Source organism: Saccopteryx bilineata, chromosome 3 (assembly GCF_036850765.1).
Source record: "Saccopteryx bilineata isolate mSacBil1 chromosome 3, mSacBil1_pri_phased_curated, whole genome shotgun sequence".
In the NCBI taxonomy this organism is placed as follows: domain Eukaryota; kingdom Metazoa; phylum Chordata; class Mammalia; order Chiroptera; family Emballonuridae; genus Saccopteryx; species Saccopteryx bilineata.
Window position 1 is genome coordinate 77,240,531 of NC_089492.1, and position 20,694 is coordinate 77,261,224.

A 20,694-nucleotide genomic window follows, 5' to 3' on the forward strand; every position below is an offset into this window, starting at 1 on the left:
CCCCATCTTATAGTATAGAAATCAAAATCTTTAATCCAATATACAAACAAGGAACTCTCTGATACAAAGTCACTTATCTGAGGCATAATGGGATTCCTCATGAGAATGCACCACCCTACATCATGCAACAGTCAAGGGTGTGGAGAAAAGCTTAGTTTTAAAAGTAAGCCTTAGGCTATAATGACTTTGCCAGCTTACAGTCTGTCTCCACACCCAAAGCAAACTATAAGCGAGCAAACATATACATATTTACAAACTTATTTGACCGACACTTATCAACAGTTCTGTTACTTGGGACATCAGATTGAAGGGAAATTTTGTCCATATTTGCAATCTGTCCCAACTCAAACTGATGTGTCTTCTGACATTAAATGACAACGATGATGAAATTCAAGGACCTTTTGCTCACAGCTTTAAGGCATCTTTTGGGCAAGTCTGGTGCATGTGTGCATGCTTAGTCCATCCTATTTTATGAACCTGAAGCACTAATTGTGTCCTCCTTTGAAATCAGTAACTTCTTTTCCATCAGCAATTCTTCTTGCCTCATGCTGAATCATCCTTGTGGACGCAAGAATTCCAATTGCCGTTTACTCTTTAATCCATATCTTCAATTCCCTCTCTCAATCAGGCCATTTTGCTGACTTGCCTCTCATGGTCTTCTTCTGCTGTGTTGTTTTCAGTAGGGTTTCTTCTTCCCGTAGCCAGTCTCAGATTAATTTCTCAGTTGGAGGAGGACCAAACTTACTTTCAGCAGCATGATTTCCATTCACTTTTACAAACTGGATCACTTTTAACTTGAATTCAGCACTGTACAAAAATCTTTTCTGAGCCGTTTCTGGGCAGAATGTGACAAAACATAACATGCCGTAATATACTGGTAACAAATGCAAAACAATGAGCGCAAAAACAAGTGTGAAAAGGTGGGAAATGCAAGTAAAAATATCTTCAACCACTGTATAAGACACACCCAGTTTTTAGACCCCAAATTTTTCAGAAAAGGGTATATCTTATACATGGGGAAATACGGTATTTCTATTCTAGAAGCATTCTTCCAGGTTTCTGTGACACCAATTTTGACTGCTTGCTGATGTGTCATAGCTACTTCTAGAAGGGTAATTGGTAGTGTTCTTGTGTTATGTAACCTTACGTCTAGTGTGCTGTTTTCCTTCATGAATTTGGAGCAGTATTATAAATATTGAAACAGTCATTCATACTCCTTCATCATGTAAATTTCACAACACTGGATAATAGAGCACCACATTTGGGGAAATATTTACATTAAGCAAAGAATATAATTTTCTTTAACTTATGCTTATTGCTTATGGAAATATTGGAAACTCAGTCCAGAGTTTATATGGTCCTCCCTTAAAGCAGTCAGAGTTCCCAAACCTGGACCAATGTTTGAGCCCATGGCTAAACCCTTTATTCAGATATTTCTAACTTGTGGGTATTTCCAGGGAGGTGGTGAGGGGTAGCTAAAAGCCCCCACACCCATCCACTCTGGGCGACCTCCATCAACCCATCCTCAGTCTACAATCAGGTGACTCCAATACCAACAGTCATCGCTACCCTCAAAACGAAACAATCCCCTCCAAAAAAGCAAGCAAATAAGAATGGTGATTTTAAAATTATAGGAAAGGAAAAGTTGATGATTCTCTGCTACAAGTTAGGATTCCTCACCTTTGAAGTTAAATTCTTTATTTAAAAATTAAAGTTTAATGTCAACCATCTAACTTAAATGAAATACAGTGTACAGTTTTATATTTGGTTTCCATATATATTTAGAGGAATAAAAGTAGGTAACCAAATATTTGACAGGCACCTCGAACATTTTAGTTTCTATTTTAACCTGAATTGCTGGTGGCTCCTTCTGCCTGGGGGACCTAGGCTTCCTGGTTACAATGGGTGTTTCTTGTTTGCTCTACTCTAACATTGTTCAACAAGTCTTTTTTAGTGGGTGGGGCTAGTTAGATGACCAGTTCTGTCCATATATTTTATACATACAGAATGAAAGTAAATATAACCTTGGAACCTGAACAAAGATATTATCCTAGCTCAAAATTTATGGAAAAAAAAAACTGCAGCAAGAAAAAAATTATGAGTATGTTAAATCAATGTATGCATCTTTTAAAGATCACAATATGCAAGAGCCTATGATTTTGTTAGCAGTTAAAAATTTTTTATTTATGTAAATTCTCTTGATTTATTGGGTATTGTTCTCCCACTTAGATCTGAGAAATTAAAGAGTGTTATAGTTCATCACCAATTTCAAGGTAAACCTCTTCTTAAAGAATAGTAGTGATAGTCATTGTGAGAATAGGAGCTGTTTCTTTCTTGAGATTTGGTGATAATGGGATCTCAAGGGAATAATTGTACAATTACAGATGGTGAGAGCTATAAGGGGCTATAGGGTTATAGTGTGTTGGTTCTCAGGCGTCCCTGCAATCTATGGGCACAAGGACAGGGAGTATTACTGCATCACATGAACAGGGAATACTTGTTTATAGAACAAAACCATATTCTAGAACACATACACATATACAAACATCCATGCCCACATATGTATACATACACATATATACGCACACAATATAAAATTACATCCATAGGTACACATGTCTACCTTGTAGAATTAAGCAAAATCAACTGTTTCTGAGTGTGTCTGTTTGATATTGCTGGGTTCATATTCACACTATTCTTCCTGTGCTCTAGGCACTAGCAGGCCTGCAGAGTCACCAGTTTCTGAGCTTACAAACACTAATAGCAAGTCAAAAAAAAAAGAAAGGAACTCATTCAAGTAGTTAAACATTCTGCCTGGTGCCCAGCATTAATTGAGTTTTTACAAAGAATATCAAGTAGACTTTAATTAATATATTGGTATGTTTTTTCAATAACAGGCTAATTCTGTTTGCTTGGCAATTGACCTAGGATGCAGTTGGTTATAATAAATGAGAATTTCAGTGGGACCAGGACCATCCCATTCTGTAATCTACCTGCTGTAATTCCCTGTGTGTGATGTCCTGGCCGTAAGAAGTGTCTTGTCTCCAACGAGGACAGGAACATAGTTTCTGTTGGAAAATAGCCTGAGTTTCTTTGTCCATTTTCAGTCTTTCTGGGGATAGGAAAGGGCGTTGATCACTCTCCTTCTAATCTTTTATACTTATAATATTAATCATCACCATTTCTTTTTTTTAATTATCACAGAATTCAGCCCCACGTTACTGGCTTGCTTACACAGCAGTGGTCATTTTGCAAATGTTCTTTCCTCAGAATGTCCTTCATTTGCTCTCTGCACTCCCATTCTGTGCCTGTTCTCCTAGCACCTGCTCTGCTGCTGTCCAATTGTATGTCATTGCTTCTGGCTTCAGATTTACCTTTCTGTGACATTTAATAATGGTGCGATCTCTGACAGTACGGAGCCAGCGAGCTGCTGTGATTAGCTCAGTCCTTGGGTGTTGAGTCTCTGACTCCTAATGGATCTCAGCCAGGAACTTGGCATGGTTCAGTGGGGGAGATGAGGACAGGGTCGAGGCTGGAAGGAGTCATCTGTGTGACACCTTTCATCACGCACATTCCCTAGTGAGCAGTGTTTGACTAAATGTGTGGAGAGGCACCTGCTTCCTCATGAGTCCTCTGTGGAGCACCCCACACACACACACACCTCCAGAGCGTGCTAACACAGTCCTCTGAGTACCTACTGAAACTTGTCCTGCTCCTCTGCCTCCTCTGTTCCCTGAGGTGACAGATGTGACATATGCATGCTAGGGTCCCTGCACATAGTTGTTGAAACACAGTAGATGCTTAGTAAATGCTCATTGAATGATGAATGAGGTTAAACCCCATTTTGTACTTGGTTCCTCTGAGTTTGAAGCCCCTGTCTTTGTCTCTGCAGGGGCCCACAGTTCTAGGCATGTGCTAGATCCTCAGTCTGTCCTTGTCTTGTGACTGAAATGAACAGATCAGGAATAGCTTATGGAAGTGACGAGGGCCAGGGGAATTCATAACAGGGTGGCACTGGCCAAATGTAAGAATTTCTAGTACCTGTCCCCTTTCCCAGCTGTTTCTATCTAATTTGGGACTTTGTACAGGAACATTTCAGTTTAATTCCGTTTATGAAATCTTTTGGTGATGTTCATTCAGTTTGTGTTTTTTAAGAACTAAAACAAGCTGCCACAAACAACAGAAAGGGAAGTGTGGTCATAACACAGTCTCAGACATCGCAAACAGGGTTGTCCGCAGTCATGGAGATGATGGTTCCTAAAAGGTTCTTGCTTTTTGCCAACTAATGGGTCAACAATGCACGCAGGTACACACCCTGAATGCAGAAAGAACAATAGCATGACCTGGAAACCAACATGCCCTACTCATTATATGAGTAATGAAACTGCCACTCTTCTCTATTTTGTGACCAAAGCCTTCCTCTGGCAGCCGAGTTGAATAGGGCTTGATGGATTTTGTCAAGAGGGTAATTCTTATGTTTTAGTCCCAATCCTCAGGGGACTAGAGTGAGGGCTCTTCCTGGCTCCCCCAGCAGCAGGACACAAGGGACACTGTTATGTTACTCCATTGCTGAAGGATGGGCATTGTCAGGCCAGGAGACAAACCCCCGCCCCTGGCCATTTCTCCACTGCAAAAGAATACAGTAAATTTCTTTGTTTCAGGAGGAATGTCTCCCAGGTTTCACCAGCTGCTTTATGCACACACGGAGCTTGAAAGATTAAATTGTACCTTCTTTACAGGTTAAGTGACGTGATTCCCAACATGCCCCTCTTTGCCAAATCAGGGGCTATGCCTGATATGCAGATTGTGTTGCATGTCTTTGAAAAACTACAGCTGTTACTTTCCCAAACTGCTTATTAGAAAGCCAAGTCAGAGCCTGTCCAATTTATGGAGGGCCCGTGGCATCCTCATTTCACTGGAGAAGCAGCTCCTGGGGAGAGCCCTCCCAGACACTTCTTGGCTCTTTGAAACAGAAGCCTCTTGTCTTATTGTTTGCAAGAAGCTTACTGTGCCTGGCCAGTGTCAAACATCGCACTGGGTGTCCTGGGGCCAGACCCAGACATGCAGGAATCATCGGTTTTGCTCACACAAAGTGTTTTTTCTTAAACATTTTAAAACAGGTTTAAATTTAGGGATTTTGCCTGCAAATCCAGATTTCTTGCCTCTTTGACCAGGCAGAGGCCCTGGACAGGTGCCAAGCTTGTGGCCTCCCTGAGCTCAGGCTTCTGTTCTCCGGTCACCAGATGTCCCGGTCCTACTGTGGAGTCCCGGGTACTGGGGCCTGTCGCTGCCACTGATCATCACACCTGCATGGTCTTCTCTTGTTATAGCAGAGAGACATTCTTCTGTCTCCTTCTCTCACAGGGGAGAAGACAAAGAAGGCCTTTCCTCTACGCTCCCTCTGTTCCCCTCCCCTCCCCTGTTCCCCCTACCCTCACCACCTGCCTGCTCCCTCAGAGCTGAGGGCTGCAGAATAGGCCAGTCTGTAGTCTGTGGAGTGGTGATCAGAGTTAGGGTAAGTTGAGATCTGAACTTTGGGTGAATGTTCTAGTTTGTCCCAAACATTCTGAAGATCAGAAACCATATGTTAATACATGCATTTAAAATTATGCCAAAACCCAGGTCTGGTTATTACTAATAACAAACATTTGCAAGGTTGAGCCTCATGCCACATGACCCTACCATAGGGCTCTGACAGCTCTGTGAAAGAGATGAGGTGACTGCGGAGTCCCTGACATTTAGTAATCACTCACTGTGTGCCTGGCACTGCCCTGAAGACTTTATTATTTCGTTTAATCCCCAACAACTGAATGAGTTATAGCTCCGTTTTCCAATAAGCGATCAATCCCTAAAGCTCTGAATAGATGGAGTCTAGATGGGAATGTTGGCATCCTGACTCCAGAGTCAGTGTTCTGTTCTCTCCTAGACATTGTTGTTGCTATTCCAATGGGCGACCATTTCTTCAGAAGACTGAAGGTCACACCTGAGGTTACTGTGCACAGTGACTCCCTGGTAGAGGCAGCATTGACATGTGGAGGTGGTGACTCCCAAGTCTCATCCTCTAGAGCAAATTGCATTTCTTGATTGTCAGAAAGTAATCTAAAATTAGTTTTCATTAGGAAACATGGCATACTTTTAGTGGAGAACTTTAACATTTTCTCAAAAAAAAATGCTGTTGGGTCAATAGGTTTCAAATAAGTGTAGACACCGGTCCAGCCCAACGAGACTGGGAGGAGACACACTTGGCACTCTCGGCTTCGGGGCTGGTGGGCAGAGATGTGTATCTGGGGTGCAGCGCCTCAGGGCGCTCTGCTGAAGAGTGTGGCATCCCGCACCTGTTGAAATGTGGGGCTGCTTCGGAACTTTATGTCCCTGTTCTGGCCCGTTATGGTGACCAAAATGGGAAACTTGTTACTGAGTAGTCTCAGAAATAAGATACACAATCTCCTGAAAGAAATGTTAAAGAAATTGCTATTATTAATTTGAATAATCTCCTACCATCCACAGGGACTGTGTAAAGTGTTTTCCATAAATTATCATGAATGCTTAAAAGTCACCCAGTTTTAAGGGGATCCTGCCCCCATTTCCAGAAGAGCAAACTGAGGCTTGAAGATGGGATGTGACGGAGCCAGGTTGGGGAAGACGGCGTCACACCCTGGCCTTGAAGAGCATGCCTTTTCTGTCACACAGTGTTGTCATTGCTCTCTGTGCACAAAATCACCAAGCTTATTTATTTAATTTTTGTTCATTTCATCTTCTGTAAAAATAGGCCAATGGCAATGCCCATTCTTGGAGTCTGCGGGAGTTCATGGTGTAAGTCACATAATGCGCATGGAGCGCACAGCCTACAACACATATGTATCATGTTGGTATTTGTTATGTGTCTTGTTCGCCATGTGCTGGGAACTGGGGAACTGCCAGAACAGAATCTTGCCTCCAAGGGCTTATAATTTGTGCGGGGGAGGTGGCGTGGAATAGATGTTACAGATAATGACGACCCAGTGCAGTAAATGCAGCAACAGCTGCACCCCTGGGCAGGGTGTTACCACGGGGGTCACCAGGCCATTCTCCCTGTGTGGGAACAAAACCCTCACACAACTTTGTGAGTGTGACAAGCCTCTCTGCAGAGCAAGATTGGAGAAAGGCCTTCATGCCAGATGACTTGAAGAAAAATTGTTTTTGTTTCTTCCTAAAGGTTAAACAAATAGAAACTGTTCTATAAATAAAAAGTAAGTGCAGTTCAGCAAGAACTTAAATGGTGGTGTTGCATTTGGAAGGGGAAGCAGAGCAGAGTCTCCACAGTCTGCAAGGCAGGGAGGGGTGGGGAAGAAGTGTCACCACACAGAGAAATGTCCCCCACCAAAATTAAAGCCTTTCTTTGGCAACTGTGGCAACCCACCGCCTGTCCTCTTGCTCCCTGCCCACTGAAGGCAGCCTGCCTTCTGGCAGGCCCCACCCACTTCTACAGAGTTGTGGGCAGCCTGCCCTTTCAGGAGGAAGAAGCTTCATGGAGGACACGCTTGTGTGACTACAACAGGCACATCTTCTCACACTAACTATTCTAGTCTTTTACTGATGCATGTGAACCTAGAATATAAGGTCGGCAGAATTTTGAAAAAAGGAAATTACATGAAAGAGAAGCCTCAAGATAAGCAAAGCAAACAGCAGAATCCAGGAGAAGAGAATGCGAGAAATAAAAAAATAATGTTAAAGACAAAACTTGCAATAGTATCTTCAGGGAAGTTCGGAGGCTATGGAGAGGTAAGACAAGTAGGGCTGCCATGTAAATGAACGGCTAGGAGAAAAGGTCCTTAGAAATTAAAAACATAATTAAAAATAAATAAATAAAAGGGTTTAAAAAAAGAATAAATAGAGCTGAACACTAGTTAGTGATTTGGAATATAAAATTAAGGGGTTCTCCCAGAACATAGAGAAACAAAATGAGAGATATATTAATAGACTGAGGGATAGATGCAAGGAATCCAACATCCATTGCATAGAAATTTCAAAAGACAGAAAACAGAGAGAATGGCTCGGGTAGGCTCAGGGTGCAGATAATACAGTGTGTCCGTAAAGTCATGGTGCACTTTTGACCGGTCACAGGAAAGCAACAAAAGATGATAGAAATGTGAAATCTGCACCAAATAAAAGGAAAACTCTCCCAGTTTCATACCTATCTAGTGCAGTTCGATGTGGGCTCATGCACAGTTTTTTAGGGCTCCTTAGGTAGCTATCCCATATAGCCTCTACAGACTCGTCACTGACTGATGGCCTACCAGAACAGGGTTTCTCCACCAAACTGCCTGTTTCCTTCAACTGCTTATCCCACCGAGTAATGTTATTCCTATGTGGTGGCACTTCGTTATAAACGCGCCGATATTCACGTTGCACTTTGGTCACGGATTCGAATTTAGTGAGCCACAGAACACACTGAAGTTTCCTCTGTACCGTCCACATCTCGACTGGCATGGCTGTGGGCTGCTCCGCTGTATACACGGTGTTATGTCATCATCTGCACATGCGTACATGCTGCCACATCATCCTACAGAAACTGGGAGGGTTTTCCTTTTATGTGGTGCAGATTTCACATTTCTATTGTCTTTTGTTGCTTTTCTGTGACTGGTCAAAAGTGCACCATGACTTTACGAACACACTGTAATATAAAATGAATAGGGATTTCAGAAGATTGAAGGCAGAAATGATGGAGGGAAAGAAGTCATAAAAAGCTACAGGATTCAGTTTCCATAAGACACAGAAAGATTTGACTCTTCAGAATAAAAATATGTCATGAATCTTTACTTAAGAAAAATAAAAGACATATTCCTAAACCTATACTCATGAATTTCCCAACTCTAAGGTAAAAAAGAAAATCTTAAGCATGTCAGAGATGAAACAAACAGATTTTTATCTATAAAGGGATGAAAAGAATATTATTACCAAACTTTTGAAATATTGGCTCTCCAACAAAAATATAAGTGTCTTAAAATTTGTTAAATATTCTGAATCTAGAATTCTGTAAAAATTCAAAAACTATCATTTAAACTTGAAACAAAATGAAGACATTTTCAGACCTATAGGAATTTAGAGGGGTTCTATGTATGCACCTTTTCTGAAAAAAAAAATAGTTGAAGACTTATTTGGTAAGAACAAAAACAAACAAACAGAAAACAAGAAATGATGGCAAAGGATATAGGCACAATACTAAGAAAATAACCAGCCAACACTATAGTTGAGTGCAAATAACTATTGAAATAGTGTCCATCAGTTTAATACAGGTGCTAAGGAAAGTTTCCTTAAAAATTAACAAGAAAATAAAAAACAACTAGTAATCAGCTAATAAAATTGCAGATTATTTTTAATTAAATATGGGCAGGTTTGGATGGGAAAGGAAAGGAATCTTTTTAGGAACAATAAATTTCAGGTGCTGATTAGGTTTCAACATGGATAGAAAAATTAATTATATGTGTATATTTTAAATACAGAGGTATTTATTAGGAGAAAAGATTTAATACATGTAACTGTCCAACAAATTAAAGGGAGAAAATATACAAAGGAAATTTGATCTATCTACATAAAGACAAGACAACAAGAAGAAAACAAAAAGATAACAAAGAAAACACAAATAAAATGACAGTAAAAAGACTATATTTGATAACATATCTGTTGTCCCAATAAAAAAAATGAATTAAAATCTTACAATAAAAGATAGAGACTATCTGACTGGGTTAAAAACAGTCACACAAATATCCAGCTGCATGCTATCCATGACAAGTGTACCGAGAAAGAGCAAATATAGTATAAAACTCTTTTCCAATAGAGGTCCCCATAAAGATAACTGACAGGCAAATTGTAACAAAAAAGAAAGCTAAAATGTTAATTTAAATATAAAATGAAATGGAATTTAGGCAAAGGGGATTAATGGGACATAGAGTAACACTTCCTGTTGATCACCAACAAAACCCAAGGAGAAAGCGTAATGACAATGAGTCTCTGTGCACCAAACAAAAAGCATTGGAATGAATATACCAAACCTGTTGGAATGACAAGAAAATAAAGTGACCAACACTGAGTTAAGAAAAGAGCCTTCTCTCAGAAATCTGTTGCAATAACTTCTGTGTTTCACTCTGAAACCATTAACCTATTCGAGTCCTTTTGCCAGTTCCACTTAATCATCTTCATAGGAACATGCTCTGCTGGTCTCTTCCTGCTCTCTCTGAATGCCTTATCACAACTCACATTTTAAGGCCTGCTTTTGGGTGCCTTCCAAGGTGCATAGTCAAAAGAGCTCTGTTAAGTTTTGTGATTTCTGAATGAAGCTGATAAGGTTATTTTATTAGAGTGGGAACGGCAGGATAGTTAGATATCATTTCTCCTAAGGCCCTGGTCAGCAAACTGCAGCTCGCGAGACACATGCAGCTCTTTGGCCCCTTGAGTGTGGCTCTTCCACAAAATACCACATGTGGGCGCTACCTCGATAAGGAATGTACCTACCTATATAGTTTAAGCTTAAGAAATTTGGCTCTCAAAAGAAATTTCAATCGTTATACTGTTGATATTTGGCTCTGTTGGCTAATGAGTTTGCCGACCACTGTCCTAAGTAAACACTCTATTCCCTCCCCGGTGTGCCAGCTAATCCTTGAGTGTGACTCTGGCAGCATAGATTTCGTAGATGCTCATGGTGAAAGGGAATCTTACTGCCCATCTCATGATCATCTCAGACCAAGACATGCAGCTTGGCATCCTAGGTTTTGGACGGCCATTCACTGTTTACATTCAAGCAAGTCCAGGAGCTTCTCCAGGTCTCAATTAACTTGTCTTTGAAAAAAGGAAGCAGGTCTAGAATAAACAGTCATTAAACTTCTTTCTACCTCTAAATTTTATTTTTCTATTGCAGGATTTTTATACTTATTTTTTTTAATCCAATTTCTATGGTATAGTTTATGGACTGTGAAAATGGACTTTTTACCCTATGACACTTGCCAGATCTTTGGAAGAAAAAAATAACATTGACATGTTTGAGGGCGTGGCACTTGGTACAGGTGAGGAAGGGACAGATGTCACCCCTGAGTCTTTCAGCCCCATCTGGTCGCCTCTCTGTAGGTGCCAACCATGCTATGTCCCCTGTTGGGGCTGAGCCAATGTCTCTTGAGTGAGTGACTGGTCTCTCTCCTAACAAACACGGCTTCTCCTTTGTCTAGCTGCGTTGCAGGCGCTGAAGAGGAAGAAGAGGTTTGAGAAGCAGCTCACGCAGATTGATGGCACCCTGTCCACAATCGAGTTCCAGAGAGAAGCCCTGGAGAACTCACACACCAACACCGAGGTGCTGAGGAACATGGGCTTTGCGGCCAAGGCCATGAAAGCAGTCCATGAAAACATGTGAGTGCCCCTGGGCTTCCCCTGAGTCATGATGTCCTCCACATTGGGCATTATGGTGTGATGGTTTTGGCAGGAACAGGCTCGTCCTTTTGAAGCCCTTTGACATGTCGGAATGGAAGGGTCCCTCAGAGAAAGATTAGACATTGTATGTGCCAGAAAACAAACAGAAAAGCCAAGAACACATGCAGAACATTCATTTTGGCCTTAAGGTTTCCCAGTCACCTCACTCTCTTCTGACACTCCACCTGTAGCTTTTCATTATAGAGTTTTCAAAAGGCTGAAATGTCGGCATTTGTGAGAGTGTTGCACTATGGAACAGTGGTGTCAGACTTTGCTGGGATTCAAAATCACCCGGAAGGCTACCAATGAGAACAGAGATGGCCAGGCTCCTTGAAGAAGGGCAGGGACTGGGCCTTTCTGTTTTTAAACAAGTTCCCCAGCTGTTCTGGTACTTAACCAATGTATGAGAACCATCGACGTAGAATAATGGGTATGGGCATGGAATTGGGGGTCAGACTTTCTGGGTTCCAGTTCCAGTTCCATGGCCCACTGTCCTTAGGCAAATTACTTTGTCTCATCTGTATTTTTGTCTGTAAATTAGAGATAAAAATAGCACTTGGGGTTATCGTGAGCTCTGTGATACCAGATATAATGCACTTAGTTCCTGGTACAAAATAAGCAATAAACAAATCAATATTCAGTAGTAGTAAGGGGGCCAGTGACAATTTACTTTACGTTCACACTGTGCAGTCAACACTGGGGACCGGATCCTTTCCTGAGAGTAAATGTGACAGTGAAATCTGAGCCCCACAAGAGCAGTGGGGACCTGAGCCATACAGAGCTGTTTCCCCAGATGGGGGAGGGTGGACCAACGGGGACCAGAGCAATGTAGGGGTGTTTCTGCGGATGGAGGAGGGTAAACCAGGGGGCTCCTAGGGCCAGTGGACACCTCTTTGCTGACATTTTCTTACTTTGATAATTTGTTGGTGATCCACCATCATTTTGACAGCTCCGGGAAGATCATTGCGTTCACAGTCAGAGTTAGAATCCTTCGCTATAAACAGAGGGTGCTCACCTGCCTCGCAAAATCGCAGGTGGTTTAGCAATGTCATCCTATTGTGTTCCTTTTGAGAAAAACTCACCCCCAGGTCCAAATGTTAACTGCATCTTTCTTATACTCCCTTTACAAAATAAACTCCTTGTATATTTGTTATAAATATAAGAATTGGAAATAAGGGGTGGTAGGAGAATGGTAAAAGTGTTCTTCCTTTTTACTACATGAAACTATGTCAGAATATCCAGCTTTTTCTACATACAGAGTTTGGGAAACTTTCGAAAGATATATTCCACTGGGAATCAAAATTTCAGGGTTTAGGTTGCCTGATACTGAGGAAACTTGTCACTTTTCTAGTCTCTGATCAGTGGAGGGATGACTGGGAGACAGGGTCCTAGAGACACAGTCCAGATCCTGGCGTTCAGGCCCTGACAGCTCAGGTTGGTGGCTGGGGGCCACGGGGGCTCAGGTGCTAGAGACTGTCTTCGAAGAAGCTGTGTGTCCTGGGCCTGTGGCCGCCAGATTCCTTGGCTGAAGTTGCTGGTTCTTCTGAGAGCCTCTGGGGCCTAGTCCCGCCCTCACCTGTCATCTCCCAGGACAGCAGCTAGCCTGGGAAAGCCCTCAGGGAGGCAGGATCTCAGAGCATTCTGGAAAATATTTCTCTTGTTCCAGAGCTCAGCTTCTACAAAGGGCTGTTATCAGGTGGCAGCTGCTGAAAACCGCCCCTGCTTGGCTTAGTAATGGTGCCCACTGGGAGTCCATGGCACCATTTCCTGTGGAGTTCATACATAGTAAGATATATTTAAATTTTACATATGCCCTACCAGATAAAATTTCAGAATGGGTCTACAAATATTGTAAGTTATAAAATAATTTGCTCTTTAGTGACTCCCAAATGTAATGCCTATTTATTTATTTATTTATTTACTTATTTTTCTGAAGTGAGAAATGGGGAGGCAGAGAGACAGATTCCCGCATGCACCCAACCGGGACCCACTCAGCAAGCCTGCTAGGGGGCGATGCTCAGCCCATCTGGGACGTTGCTCCACTGCAACCAGAGCCATTCTAGCACCTGAGGCGGAGGCCATGGAGCCATCCTCAGAACTCGGGCCAACTTTGCTCCAATGGAACCTTGGCTGCAGAAGAGAGAGCTAGACAGAAATGGAGAAAGGGAAGGGTGGAGAAGCAGATGAGCATTTCTCCTGTGTGCCCTGGCTGGGAATCGAACCCGGGCCTTCCACACACCGGGCCAATGGTCTACTGCCGAGCTAGCTAGCCAGGGCCTAACGCCTATTTATTTAATATTTAAACTATATGTACCCATACTGGATTCTTCTTTTTTTTTTAAATTGATTTTATAGAGATTAGAAGGCAGAGAGAGAGACACAGGAACATAGGTCTGTTCCTGCAAGGGCCCTGACCAGAGAAGGAACCTGCAACCTCTGCACTTTGGGACGACACTCCAATCAACTGAGCCATCTGGCCAGGACAGGATTATTGTTATTATGAAATGTAAATTGTAAAAAAAAAAATTTGTTTTTTAGAGAAAGACAGTGAGGGAGAGAGATGAGAAGCATCAACTCATAGTTGCTTCACTTGAATTGTTCATTGATTGCTTTTCATATGTGCCTTGACCATGGGGCTCAGGCTGAGTCAGTGAACCCTTGCTCAAGCCAGTGACCTTGGGCTCAAGCCAGCGACCTTGGGATCATGTTGATGATCTCATGCTCAAGCTGACGACCCTGTCCTAAGACTGGCAACCCCAAGCTCAAGCTGATGACCTCGAGGCTTCAAAATTGGGGCCTCAGCATCCCGGTCAACTCTCAATCCACTGCACCACTACCAGTCAGGCGAAGTGCAAATTATTTGTAAAGTTGGTAAATATTACTATCAAGAATTTTTGTTATCCTAGGTAAATAACTAAGAGTTTATATTAAATTGTCTCATTTTTTTTTTCATATGGGAGTAGATCTAAACTTACCATTTAAAAATAAAATTCTAAACTGTTTCAACCAAATGTTTTTCCCCAGGGATCTAAACAAAATAGATGATTTGATGCAAGAGATCACGGAGCAGCAGGATGTTGCGCAAGAAATCTCAGAAGCATTTTCTCAGCGGGTTGGCTTTGGCGATGACTTTGATGAGGTTGGTAACGCAGCACAAGGAATAGAGTGTCATAGGCTGCTCAACACACAGCTCCCCGCCGTCTGCAGCAGATGGGGCTTCTTAAATATTGCCTTAAGTGTCATCAAAGAACAAATGGTACTTGCTGGAAACATACTTACGGGGGAAATGAAGTGTTTGGTGGCTCTGATTTAAAGGAAAGATTAATACAGTTTGGCAAACAGCCCCCTAATTAAGTTTCTACACTATTAAGGAAAAGCTGCCTGTGATTATGTAAAGTTAGAGACTGTTAATGGTGGGAGCCTAAATAGCCCATTATGAGGAGGAATGGCATGCTCGTACATCTGGGCAAAACAAAGCCGACTATCTCCCTGCAAGGAACAGACGCCTCACGCTCTGTGGCTGTTAAATTGGAGGTTAGGCTGCCTTCATTCATTTCTCAGACTGTGGAGAAAAATAGGAGTGGACAGGCATTATTAACACACACATTCCATTGGGATTCATCAGCCTGGCCCGACAGACTGTCATGAGAATGGTGGCGTCAGCGCTGTGAATTTCAATTGTTCTGTTCCGAGCACACACCCTTGTACAGATCTGGAAATGTTTCCAGTTCTCATAGTAGCATGGCGAGGACCCTGACTCCAACATCCACCTGGTTTTAAACGTGAAGCATCCTATGAGGACGGTGTGGTCCCATGGAACCCTAGAAAATGAGAATTGTATTATGCACAACTTTTAAAAACGGAGTAGCTCAGCATTCAGGCCCAATCTTGCCCAGGGCCTGCTTTTGTTTGACTCACAAATTGAGGATGGGTTTTACATGTTTAAGAGCTTGTAGAAAACAACACCACCAATAACAATACCAACAGAGAAGACTGTGACCCTATGTGGCCTGCAAAGCCTAAATTAGTGCCATGTGTTTGCTCAGCCTGGTTGGACCAACACGCACCGTAGGGCTCTGGGCTCCTGACAGCTGGGCTCTGACATTTATGACTGAACTCTGTGTAAGTCCCTTCATCCCTTACCCTTTGTTTTCTCATCTATGAAATGAAAATTTCTGGCTCCCAAACTTATCTCTAAAGTTTTTTAAAATCTAAAATTCTTTTTACCAAGTGAACGAATAAGTGGTTGGTACCCAAAGTCTGAAGATGAGGGAGGAGATGGTTATGCTGCCACCCTGTGTGCTGAGGGAAATATCAGTGTCTTTTCCATGCTGTTGATAACACCCAAGCACTCCTGGCCATCCTGGGCAACACGCTCAGTGTAGGACGGTGTGTTCTGCTCTTGCTGCATTTGCTATGTTTGTTCTGATTGTTTCGTGAGCAGACACAGGACGTCAGGGTATTTGTGCTGAAGCCACTGTAATCATAAAACCCGTGGAGAACCATAAAGCACACAGCCACATGGCCACACTATCTCACACACACTTGCATGTTTGATTTCCTTTCCATGAGGGGGACTTACCAGTGGTCACACTGTTGTTCAGCCTGCTGCCTATCTGATACACACTGACTCTATCAAATGTTGTGTTTGGTTTACGTATCTCCTCTCCTGGCTCCTAGTATTATTACTCTCATTTTAAAAGAGGATAATTATCTGTTTATATGCCTTTCTCCCACATGCGATAATAAACTCCTCTGAGGTAGGAACTGTTGGTTGAACTTGGCATCCCCAGATTGAAGTTCAATACCTGGCCAGAAGTGAGCTCTCAATCAATTTGTTCAATGACAAATGATGACAGATTTACACATTCTGGGATATGCATCCTAGCCTCACTCAGGAGTTTGACTCTACCTGAGGACCCAGGGAGCCAGGCAGAGCTGGAGTACCACAAATCATCTGTCATAAGAAGGCTTACACTCTTAATGTCTCCAATTAGTCTTGCGTCTTTAAGGTTCTGGGGACAGAGAGTAGCTTATAATTAAACCATACCCTCTGAGACTATTGCTAAAAGAAAGAAATACAGTGTACCTACATTGGGTTGAAGTTTATTTAACCCCCATGCATACTGGCTTGGGTAATTTAACAAAGGAATCATAGCATCTTTGATTCTTTTTACTTTCTCTACGTAATACTTTCACTATACCTGTTGCTTATTTTTAATAACATTAACCCAAATGAGAATACTTATTTCCTCCAGTTACGATTTCACAGATTCTTAATTTCTAATGGTAGAAATGAAAAGATGTGTTGGGAAAAGAACAGGCAGGGTGTAAATTTCCTGGAAACTGTGGAGGTTTTATACACAGTAGCACAAATTACTCGAATAACTGTTTACTGAAGTATTATAAGATTATCTATGACAAATTTGCACAACAGAAAAATATTCCTTTTTTTAATCATTGCTCAGTGTTGCAAAAAAAAGACGAAGTCTTCCATAAACATTCCATTTCACTGAATTCTCACATATCAATTGGGTAGCAGATGTTCTTGTTATTGTGTTTGAGGGAGCCTGCTGCTTGAAATGCTAAATCCATAATTCTTTTTTTCTCCTGTGTTCAGGATGAGCTGATGGCAGAACTTGAGGAACTGGAGCAGGAAGAATTAAATAAGAAGATGAGAAATATCCAACTTCCCAATGTGCCTTCCTCTACCCTCCCCGCCCAGCCAGCCAGAACGCCAGGCACGTCATCCACTGCACACAGATCCCAAGCAGGTGTGTCCCCAGCTCCCTGGCCTGTGGTCACACAGTTGCCTAAAGGGTTAGCCTGACCTGTATTCGGTTAGCACTTATTTCTTATTCCACAAATATACACTATTGTGTACATAGTTCATATTCGTTTTCTATGCTAAAGCACGAATGTCAGCAATTACTAATTTTTACCCTTTTTATGTTCTAGCATCGTCCAGGAGGACAGATGATGATGATGACATCAAACACTTGGCGGCTTGGGCTACTTAAATGAAAACGGAATTTGACACCTAAGTTAATGAGCTGTACATAGGACATTTAAAAAAACACACCTGTTTTTGCCAAGTTCAGAACTTAACGGAGACCCTGTTTTATATTTGTACTGGAGGAGTAGTTATCTTAAGAAAGGAGGCATGTCAGACAGAAGCAGGGCTGGAAAGGGACTTCCTGGGGGTGCCTCGAAGGGCCTCTCCACACGGATGGGAGAGCCTCTGCCTTGTTCACACTGGATCCTAGCTCTGGGACATGGCTGGCGTTCTCTACATTTGTTGACAGGAAGCAGAAATCTGTTCACATGTAAAACATACAATCGTTTCTAAGTCACTTGAGGGAGATGCGTCTAGGGCAGTTGGGGAAAATAACTTCCTGCTTTGTGCAGATGCAAGCGTGCTGTGTGTCCTCGTAACGAACACGGCGCCCACGGTAGATGGCAACACACTGTGTCTCTAGTAAGAGAGAGACTTCACATCGGGAAGTCCCCTAGGACTCTCTACATACACAGTTTCGCTTGCGTTTTGCTGTTTAAAATCTTAAAGGAGGCTTAATTGACATTTATTATGCCATTAAGCTGGGAATGGGGGCAATGCATGAACTTCCCAGAAGGTCTGAAAGTGCTGAGGATGCACACTGCTCAGCGTGAGTCTCCTGAGTGTGATTTCACCACTTAGGGCGCCGTGTGCACATCCCCAGGCCGGGCCATCAGGATGCCACTCCAGCTGCTGAACGTGTGACTGCTTATCCTTTCCTTCTTGTGTTCTCTTCTACATTAATTTACACTTTGCAGAATTTTTCTTATAAATACACTGACAATATAAGAATTAAAAGTTTCTCTTGAATGACATTTTGGCTATCGTTACTTTTACATGAAAATATATTACAAAATTATGTATTGGTCATAATAGGTCATGGACCATGAAATGACAGTGTGATTATGTAAAATGTTCTACTGTTCCCTGCACTTGCTTAGCAACAGGGCACTGGAGAGAACACTGAATGTGGAGGTAGGGGTCCTGGGTCCTGGATTCCAGCCCCTGTCTTGCCACCAATGTAGCAGGAGGAGGCATGGACTCCAAGCGTTTGGGCCTTCATTGGGAAATCTAAGGGCTGGACATGATGCTCTCTAATGGTTCTATCCTGCCACAGGCCCTTTGCAGATGCTGTGCTTCTTAGTCATCTCCTCACCCTATACAACACAGGTACCAAATCTCACTTATTTCCTAAATTGTAGTTAAAATGTCTGTACTCTTGGAAAACTTTTCTTGATGGCACAGAATACATCAGGTCTCTCTGTTCCATGCATCCATAGCACTCTGCTCTCCCTCCTGTCACCTGTCGGGTTCACACTGTGTCGTTACTGGAAGTATCACTTAATTCTTGCTGAACTTGCCAGCTATTCTGCGGTGACCACAGGGCAGGACTGTATCTCTTCCTGTTCAGTAAGGCATCCTCATCACCCCGTAGAGTTCCTCGGGCACAGTAGTCCTTCAGTAAATGAATGGAAGTTAAGTTTTACATCTTTTGGGCCATTCATCAGGGAACCTGATTGATGGTCTCCCTTCTAAACTGGACTCAATCTATGAGACAGCAGATTCCAGACACTGGACAACAGGCAGCATGAGACTGAGTCCTGAGAGAAATCAGTGAAGAGAGTCCTTAGTGCCCTGGCTCACTGTGTTCAAGCGAGGGGGGACCCAAAGAGAGCCTGGTGGTCTTAGATTGAGAGAGAGGGAGGCAGGGAAAGAGGGAGCTCTGGAGATAAGATCAGCAGGGGGTTTCTTCAAGTCTCTGGCCCAGCACTGACCTGTGCACGTACATTAGGAAACTGCTAAGGCCCAGATGAACCCTGGGGAGAAGCAGGCAGGTAAGTCCCAGAGCTCACAAGAGGTGGGAGTAGTGTGTGTGCCCACTGGCTGTCGTATAAAGACCTCCTACCCCAGGGGGCATCAGATGGAGTCCTCAGGTGGAGTCCTCAGGTGGAGTCCTCAGTACTGAAGTCAAATTAGGCCTGGACCAGTGGTCGGTAAACCAACCGCGGCTCGTGAGCCACATGCGGCTCTTTGGCCCCTTGAGTGTGGCTCTTCCACAAAATACCACATGCAGGCGCTACCTCAATAAGGAATGTACCTACCTATATAGTTTAAGTTTAAAAAATTTGGCTCTCAAAAGAAATTTTAATTGTTGTACTGTTGATATTTGGCTCTGTTGACTAATGAGTTTGCTGACCACTTGGACTAAAGGCTTTTCTGGGCTCACCCTAAAAAACTTAAAAGCAAGCTTTGAAAGAATGGAATGATTCCAAGTAACCAAACTGCATCCCAGGGGAAAAAACAAAACAAAACTCTAATACTTTAAGGAATATAAAAGCGAATGAATAACAACAACAAAATAATAAATAAAAGCATGGCGCCCAAATCTTTGCATTTCAAAGACTTAGTATAAAAGAATGTAGACTATCTCTTTAATACTTTTATATTGATTTCATGTTGATATATTATTTTAGATACACTGGGTTAAATAAGCTATATTATTAAGTTTTATTTCACCTCTTTCTTTTTACCATTTTGGACTGTGGCTACTTGGAAATTTAAAATTGCATATATGGCTTACATTCTACTTCTATTGGTTAATCTTGGGCAAGAAGAGCAATTTCTTATTATCCATGAGTACACAGATAATTTGAAGTGCTAAAATGACAAACTGTTAAAAGGAATTTTTTCAGAAGGTGACATCTTATTTTGAAAAGAAAAATGCTTTGAAATAAAATCATGACATTGCATCTCTGTTGACAGTAAACAGAGTGAAACACAAGAGAGAAAAGGTATAAAAGTAAATCATCCTTAGGTTGAAGAGGTATTAAAAAGAATAAAGGAATTAATCAGACATCTGACAGTGTTTCCAGCAAGGCGTCTTAGGAGAGCTTTTGTTAGAAGTTGTACATTCTGGGATGTTTGCTAAAGATTGGTCTCAGTACATGACATGGTACCTTAGGAGTGGACTTCCATTCACTCAGCAGCGGAGTTATTTCTTAGCACCTGGGGCAGAGGCTCCACAGAGCCATCCTCAGCACCGATGCCAATTTGTTGGAGCCAATCAAGCCATGGCTGCAGGAGGGGAAGAGAGAGAGGGGGAGAGAGAGAGAGAGAAGAGGGAGGGTGAAGGAATGGAGAAGCAGGTGGTCACTTTTCCCGCATGCTCTGACTGGAATTGAACCTGGGACATCCACAAGCTG

The 20,694-nt window shown here is 42.4% G+C and overlaps 1 protein-coding gene across 1 annotated transcript in view; it reads left to right on the forward strand.

The window, feature by feature from the left end:
- The window catches only part of CHMP4C (charged multivesicular body protein 4C), a 37,682-nt gene extending 16,988 nt beyond the window's left edge, over nucleotides 1-20,694 (forward strand). Inside the window, exons 2-5 of the mRNA XM_066266401.1 lie at nucleotides 11,199-11,376; nucleotides 14,461-14,575; nucleotides 17,057-17,210; nucleotides 17,395-20,694. Coding sequence (XP_066122498.1) covers nucleotides 11,199-11,376; nucleotides 14,461-14,575; nucleotides 17,057-17,210; nucleotides 17,395-17,456 — 509 coding nt within the window. The 3' untranslated portion in view covers nucleotides 17,457-20,694. The remainder of the gene's footprint in view (nucleotides 1-11,198; nucleotides 11,377-14,460; nucleotides 14,576-17,056; nucleotides 17,211-17,394) is intronic.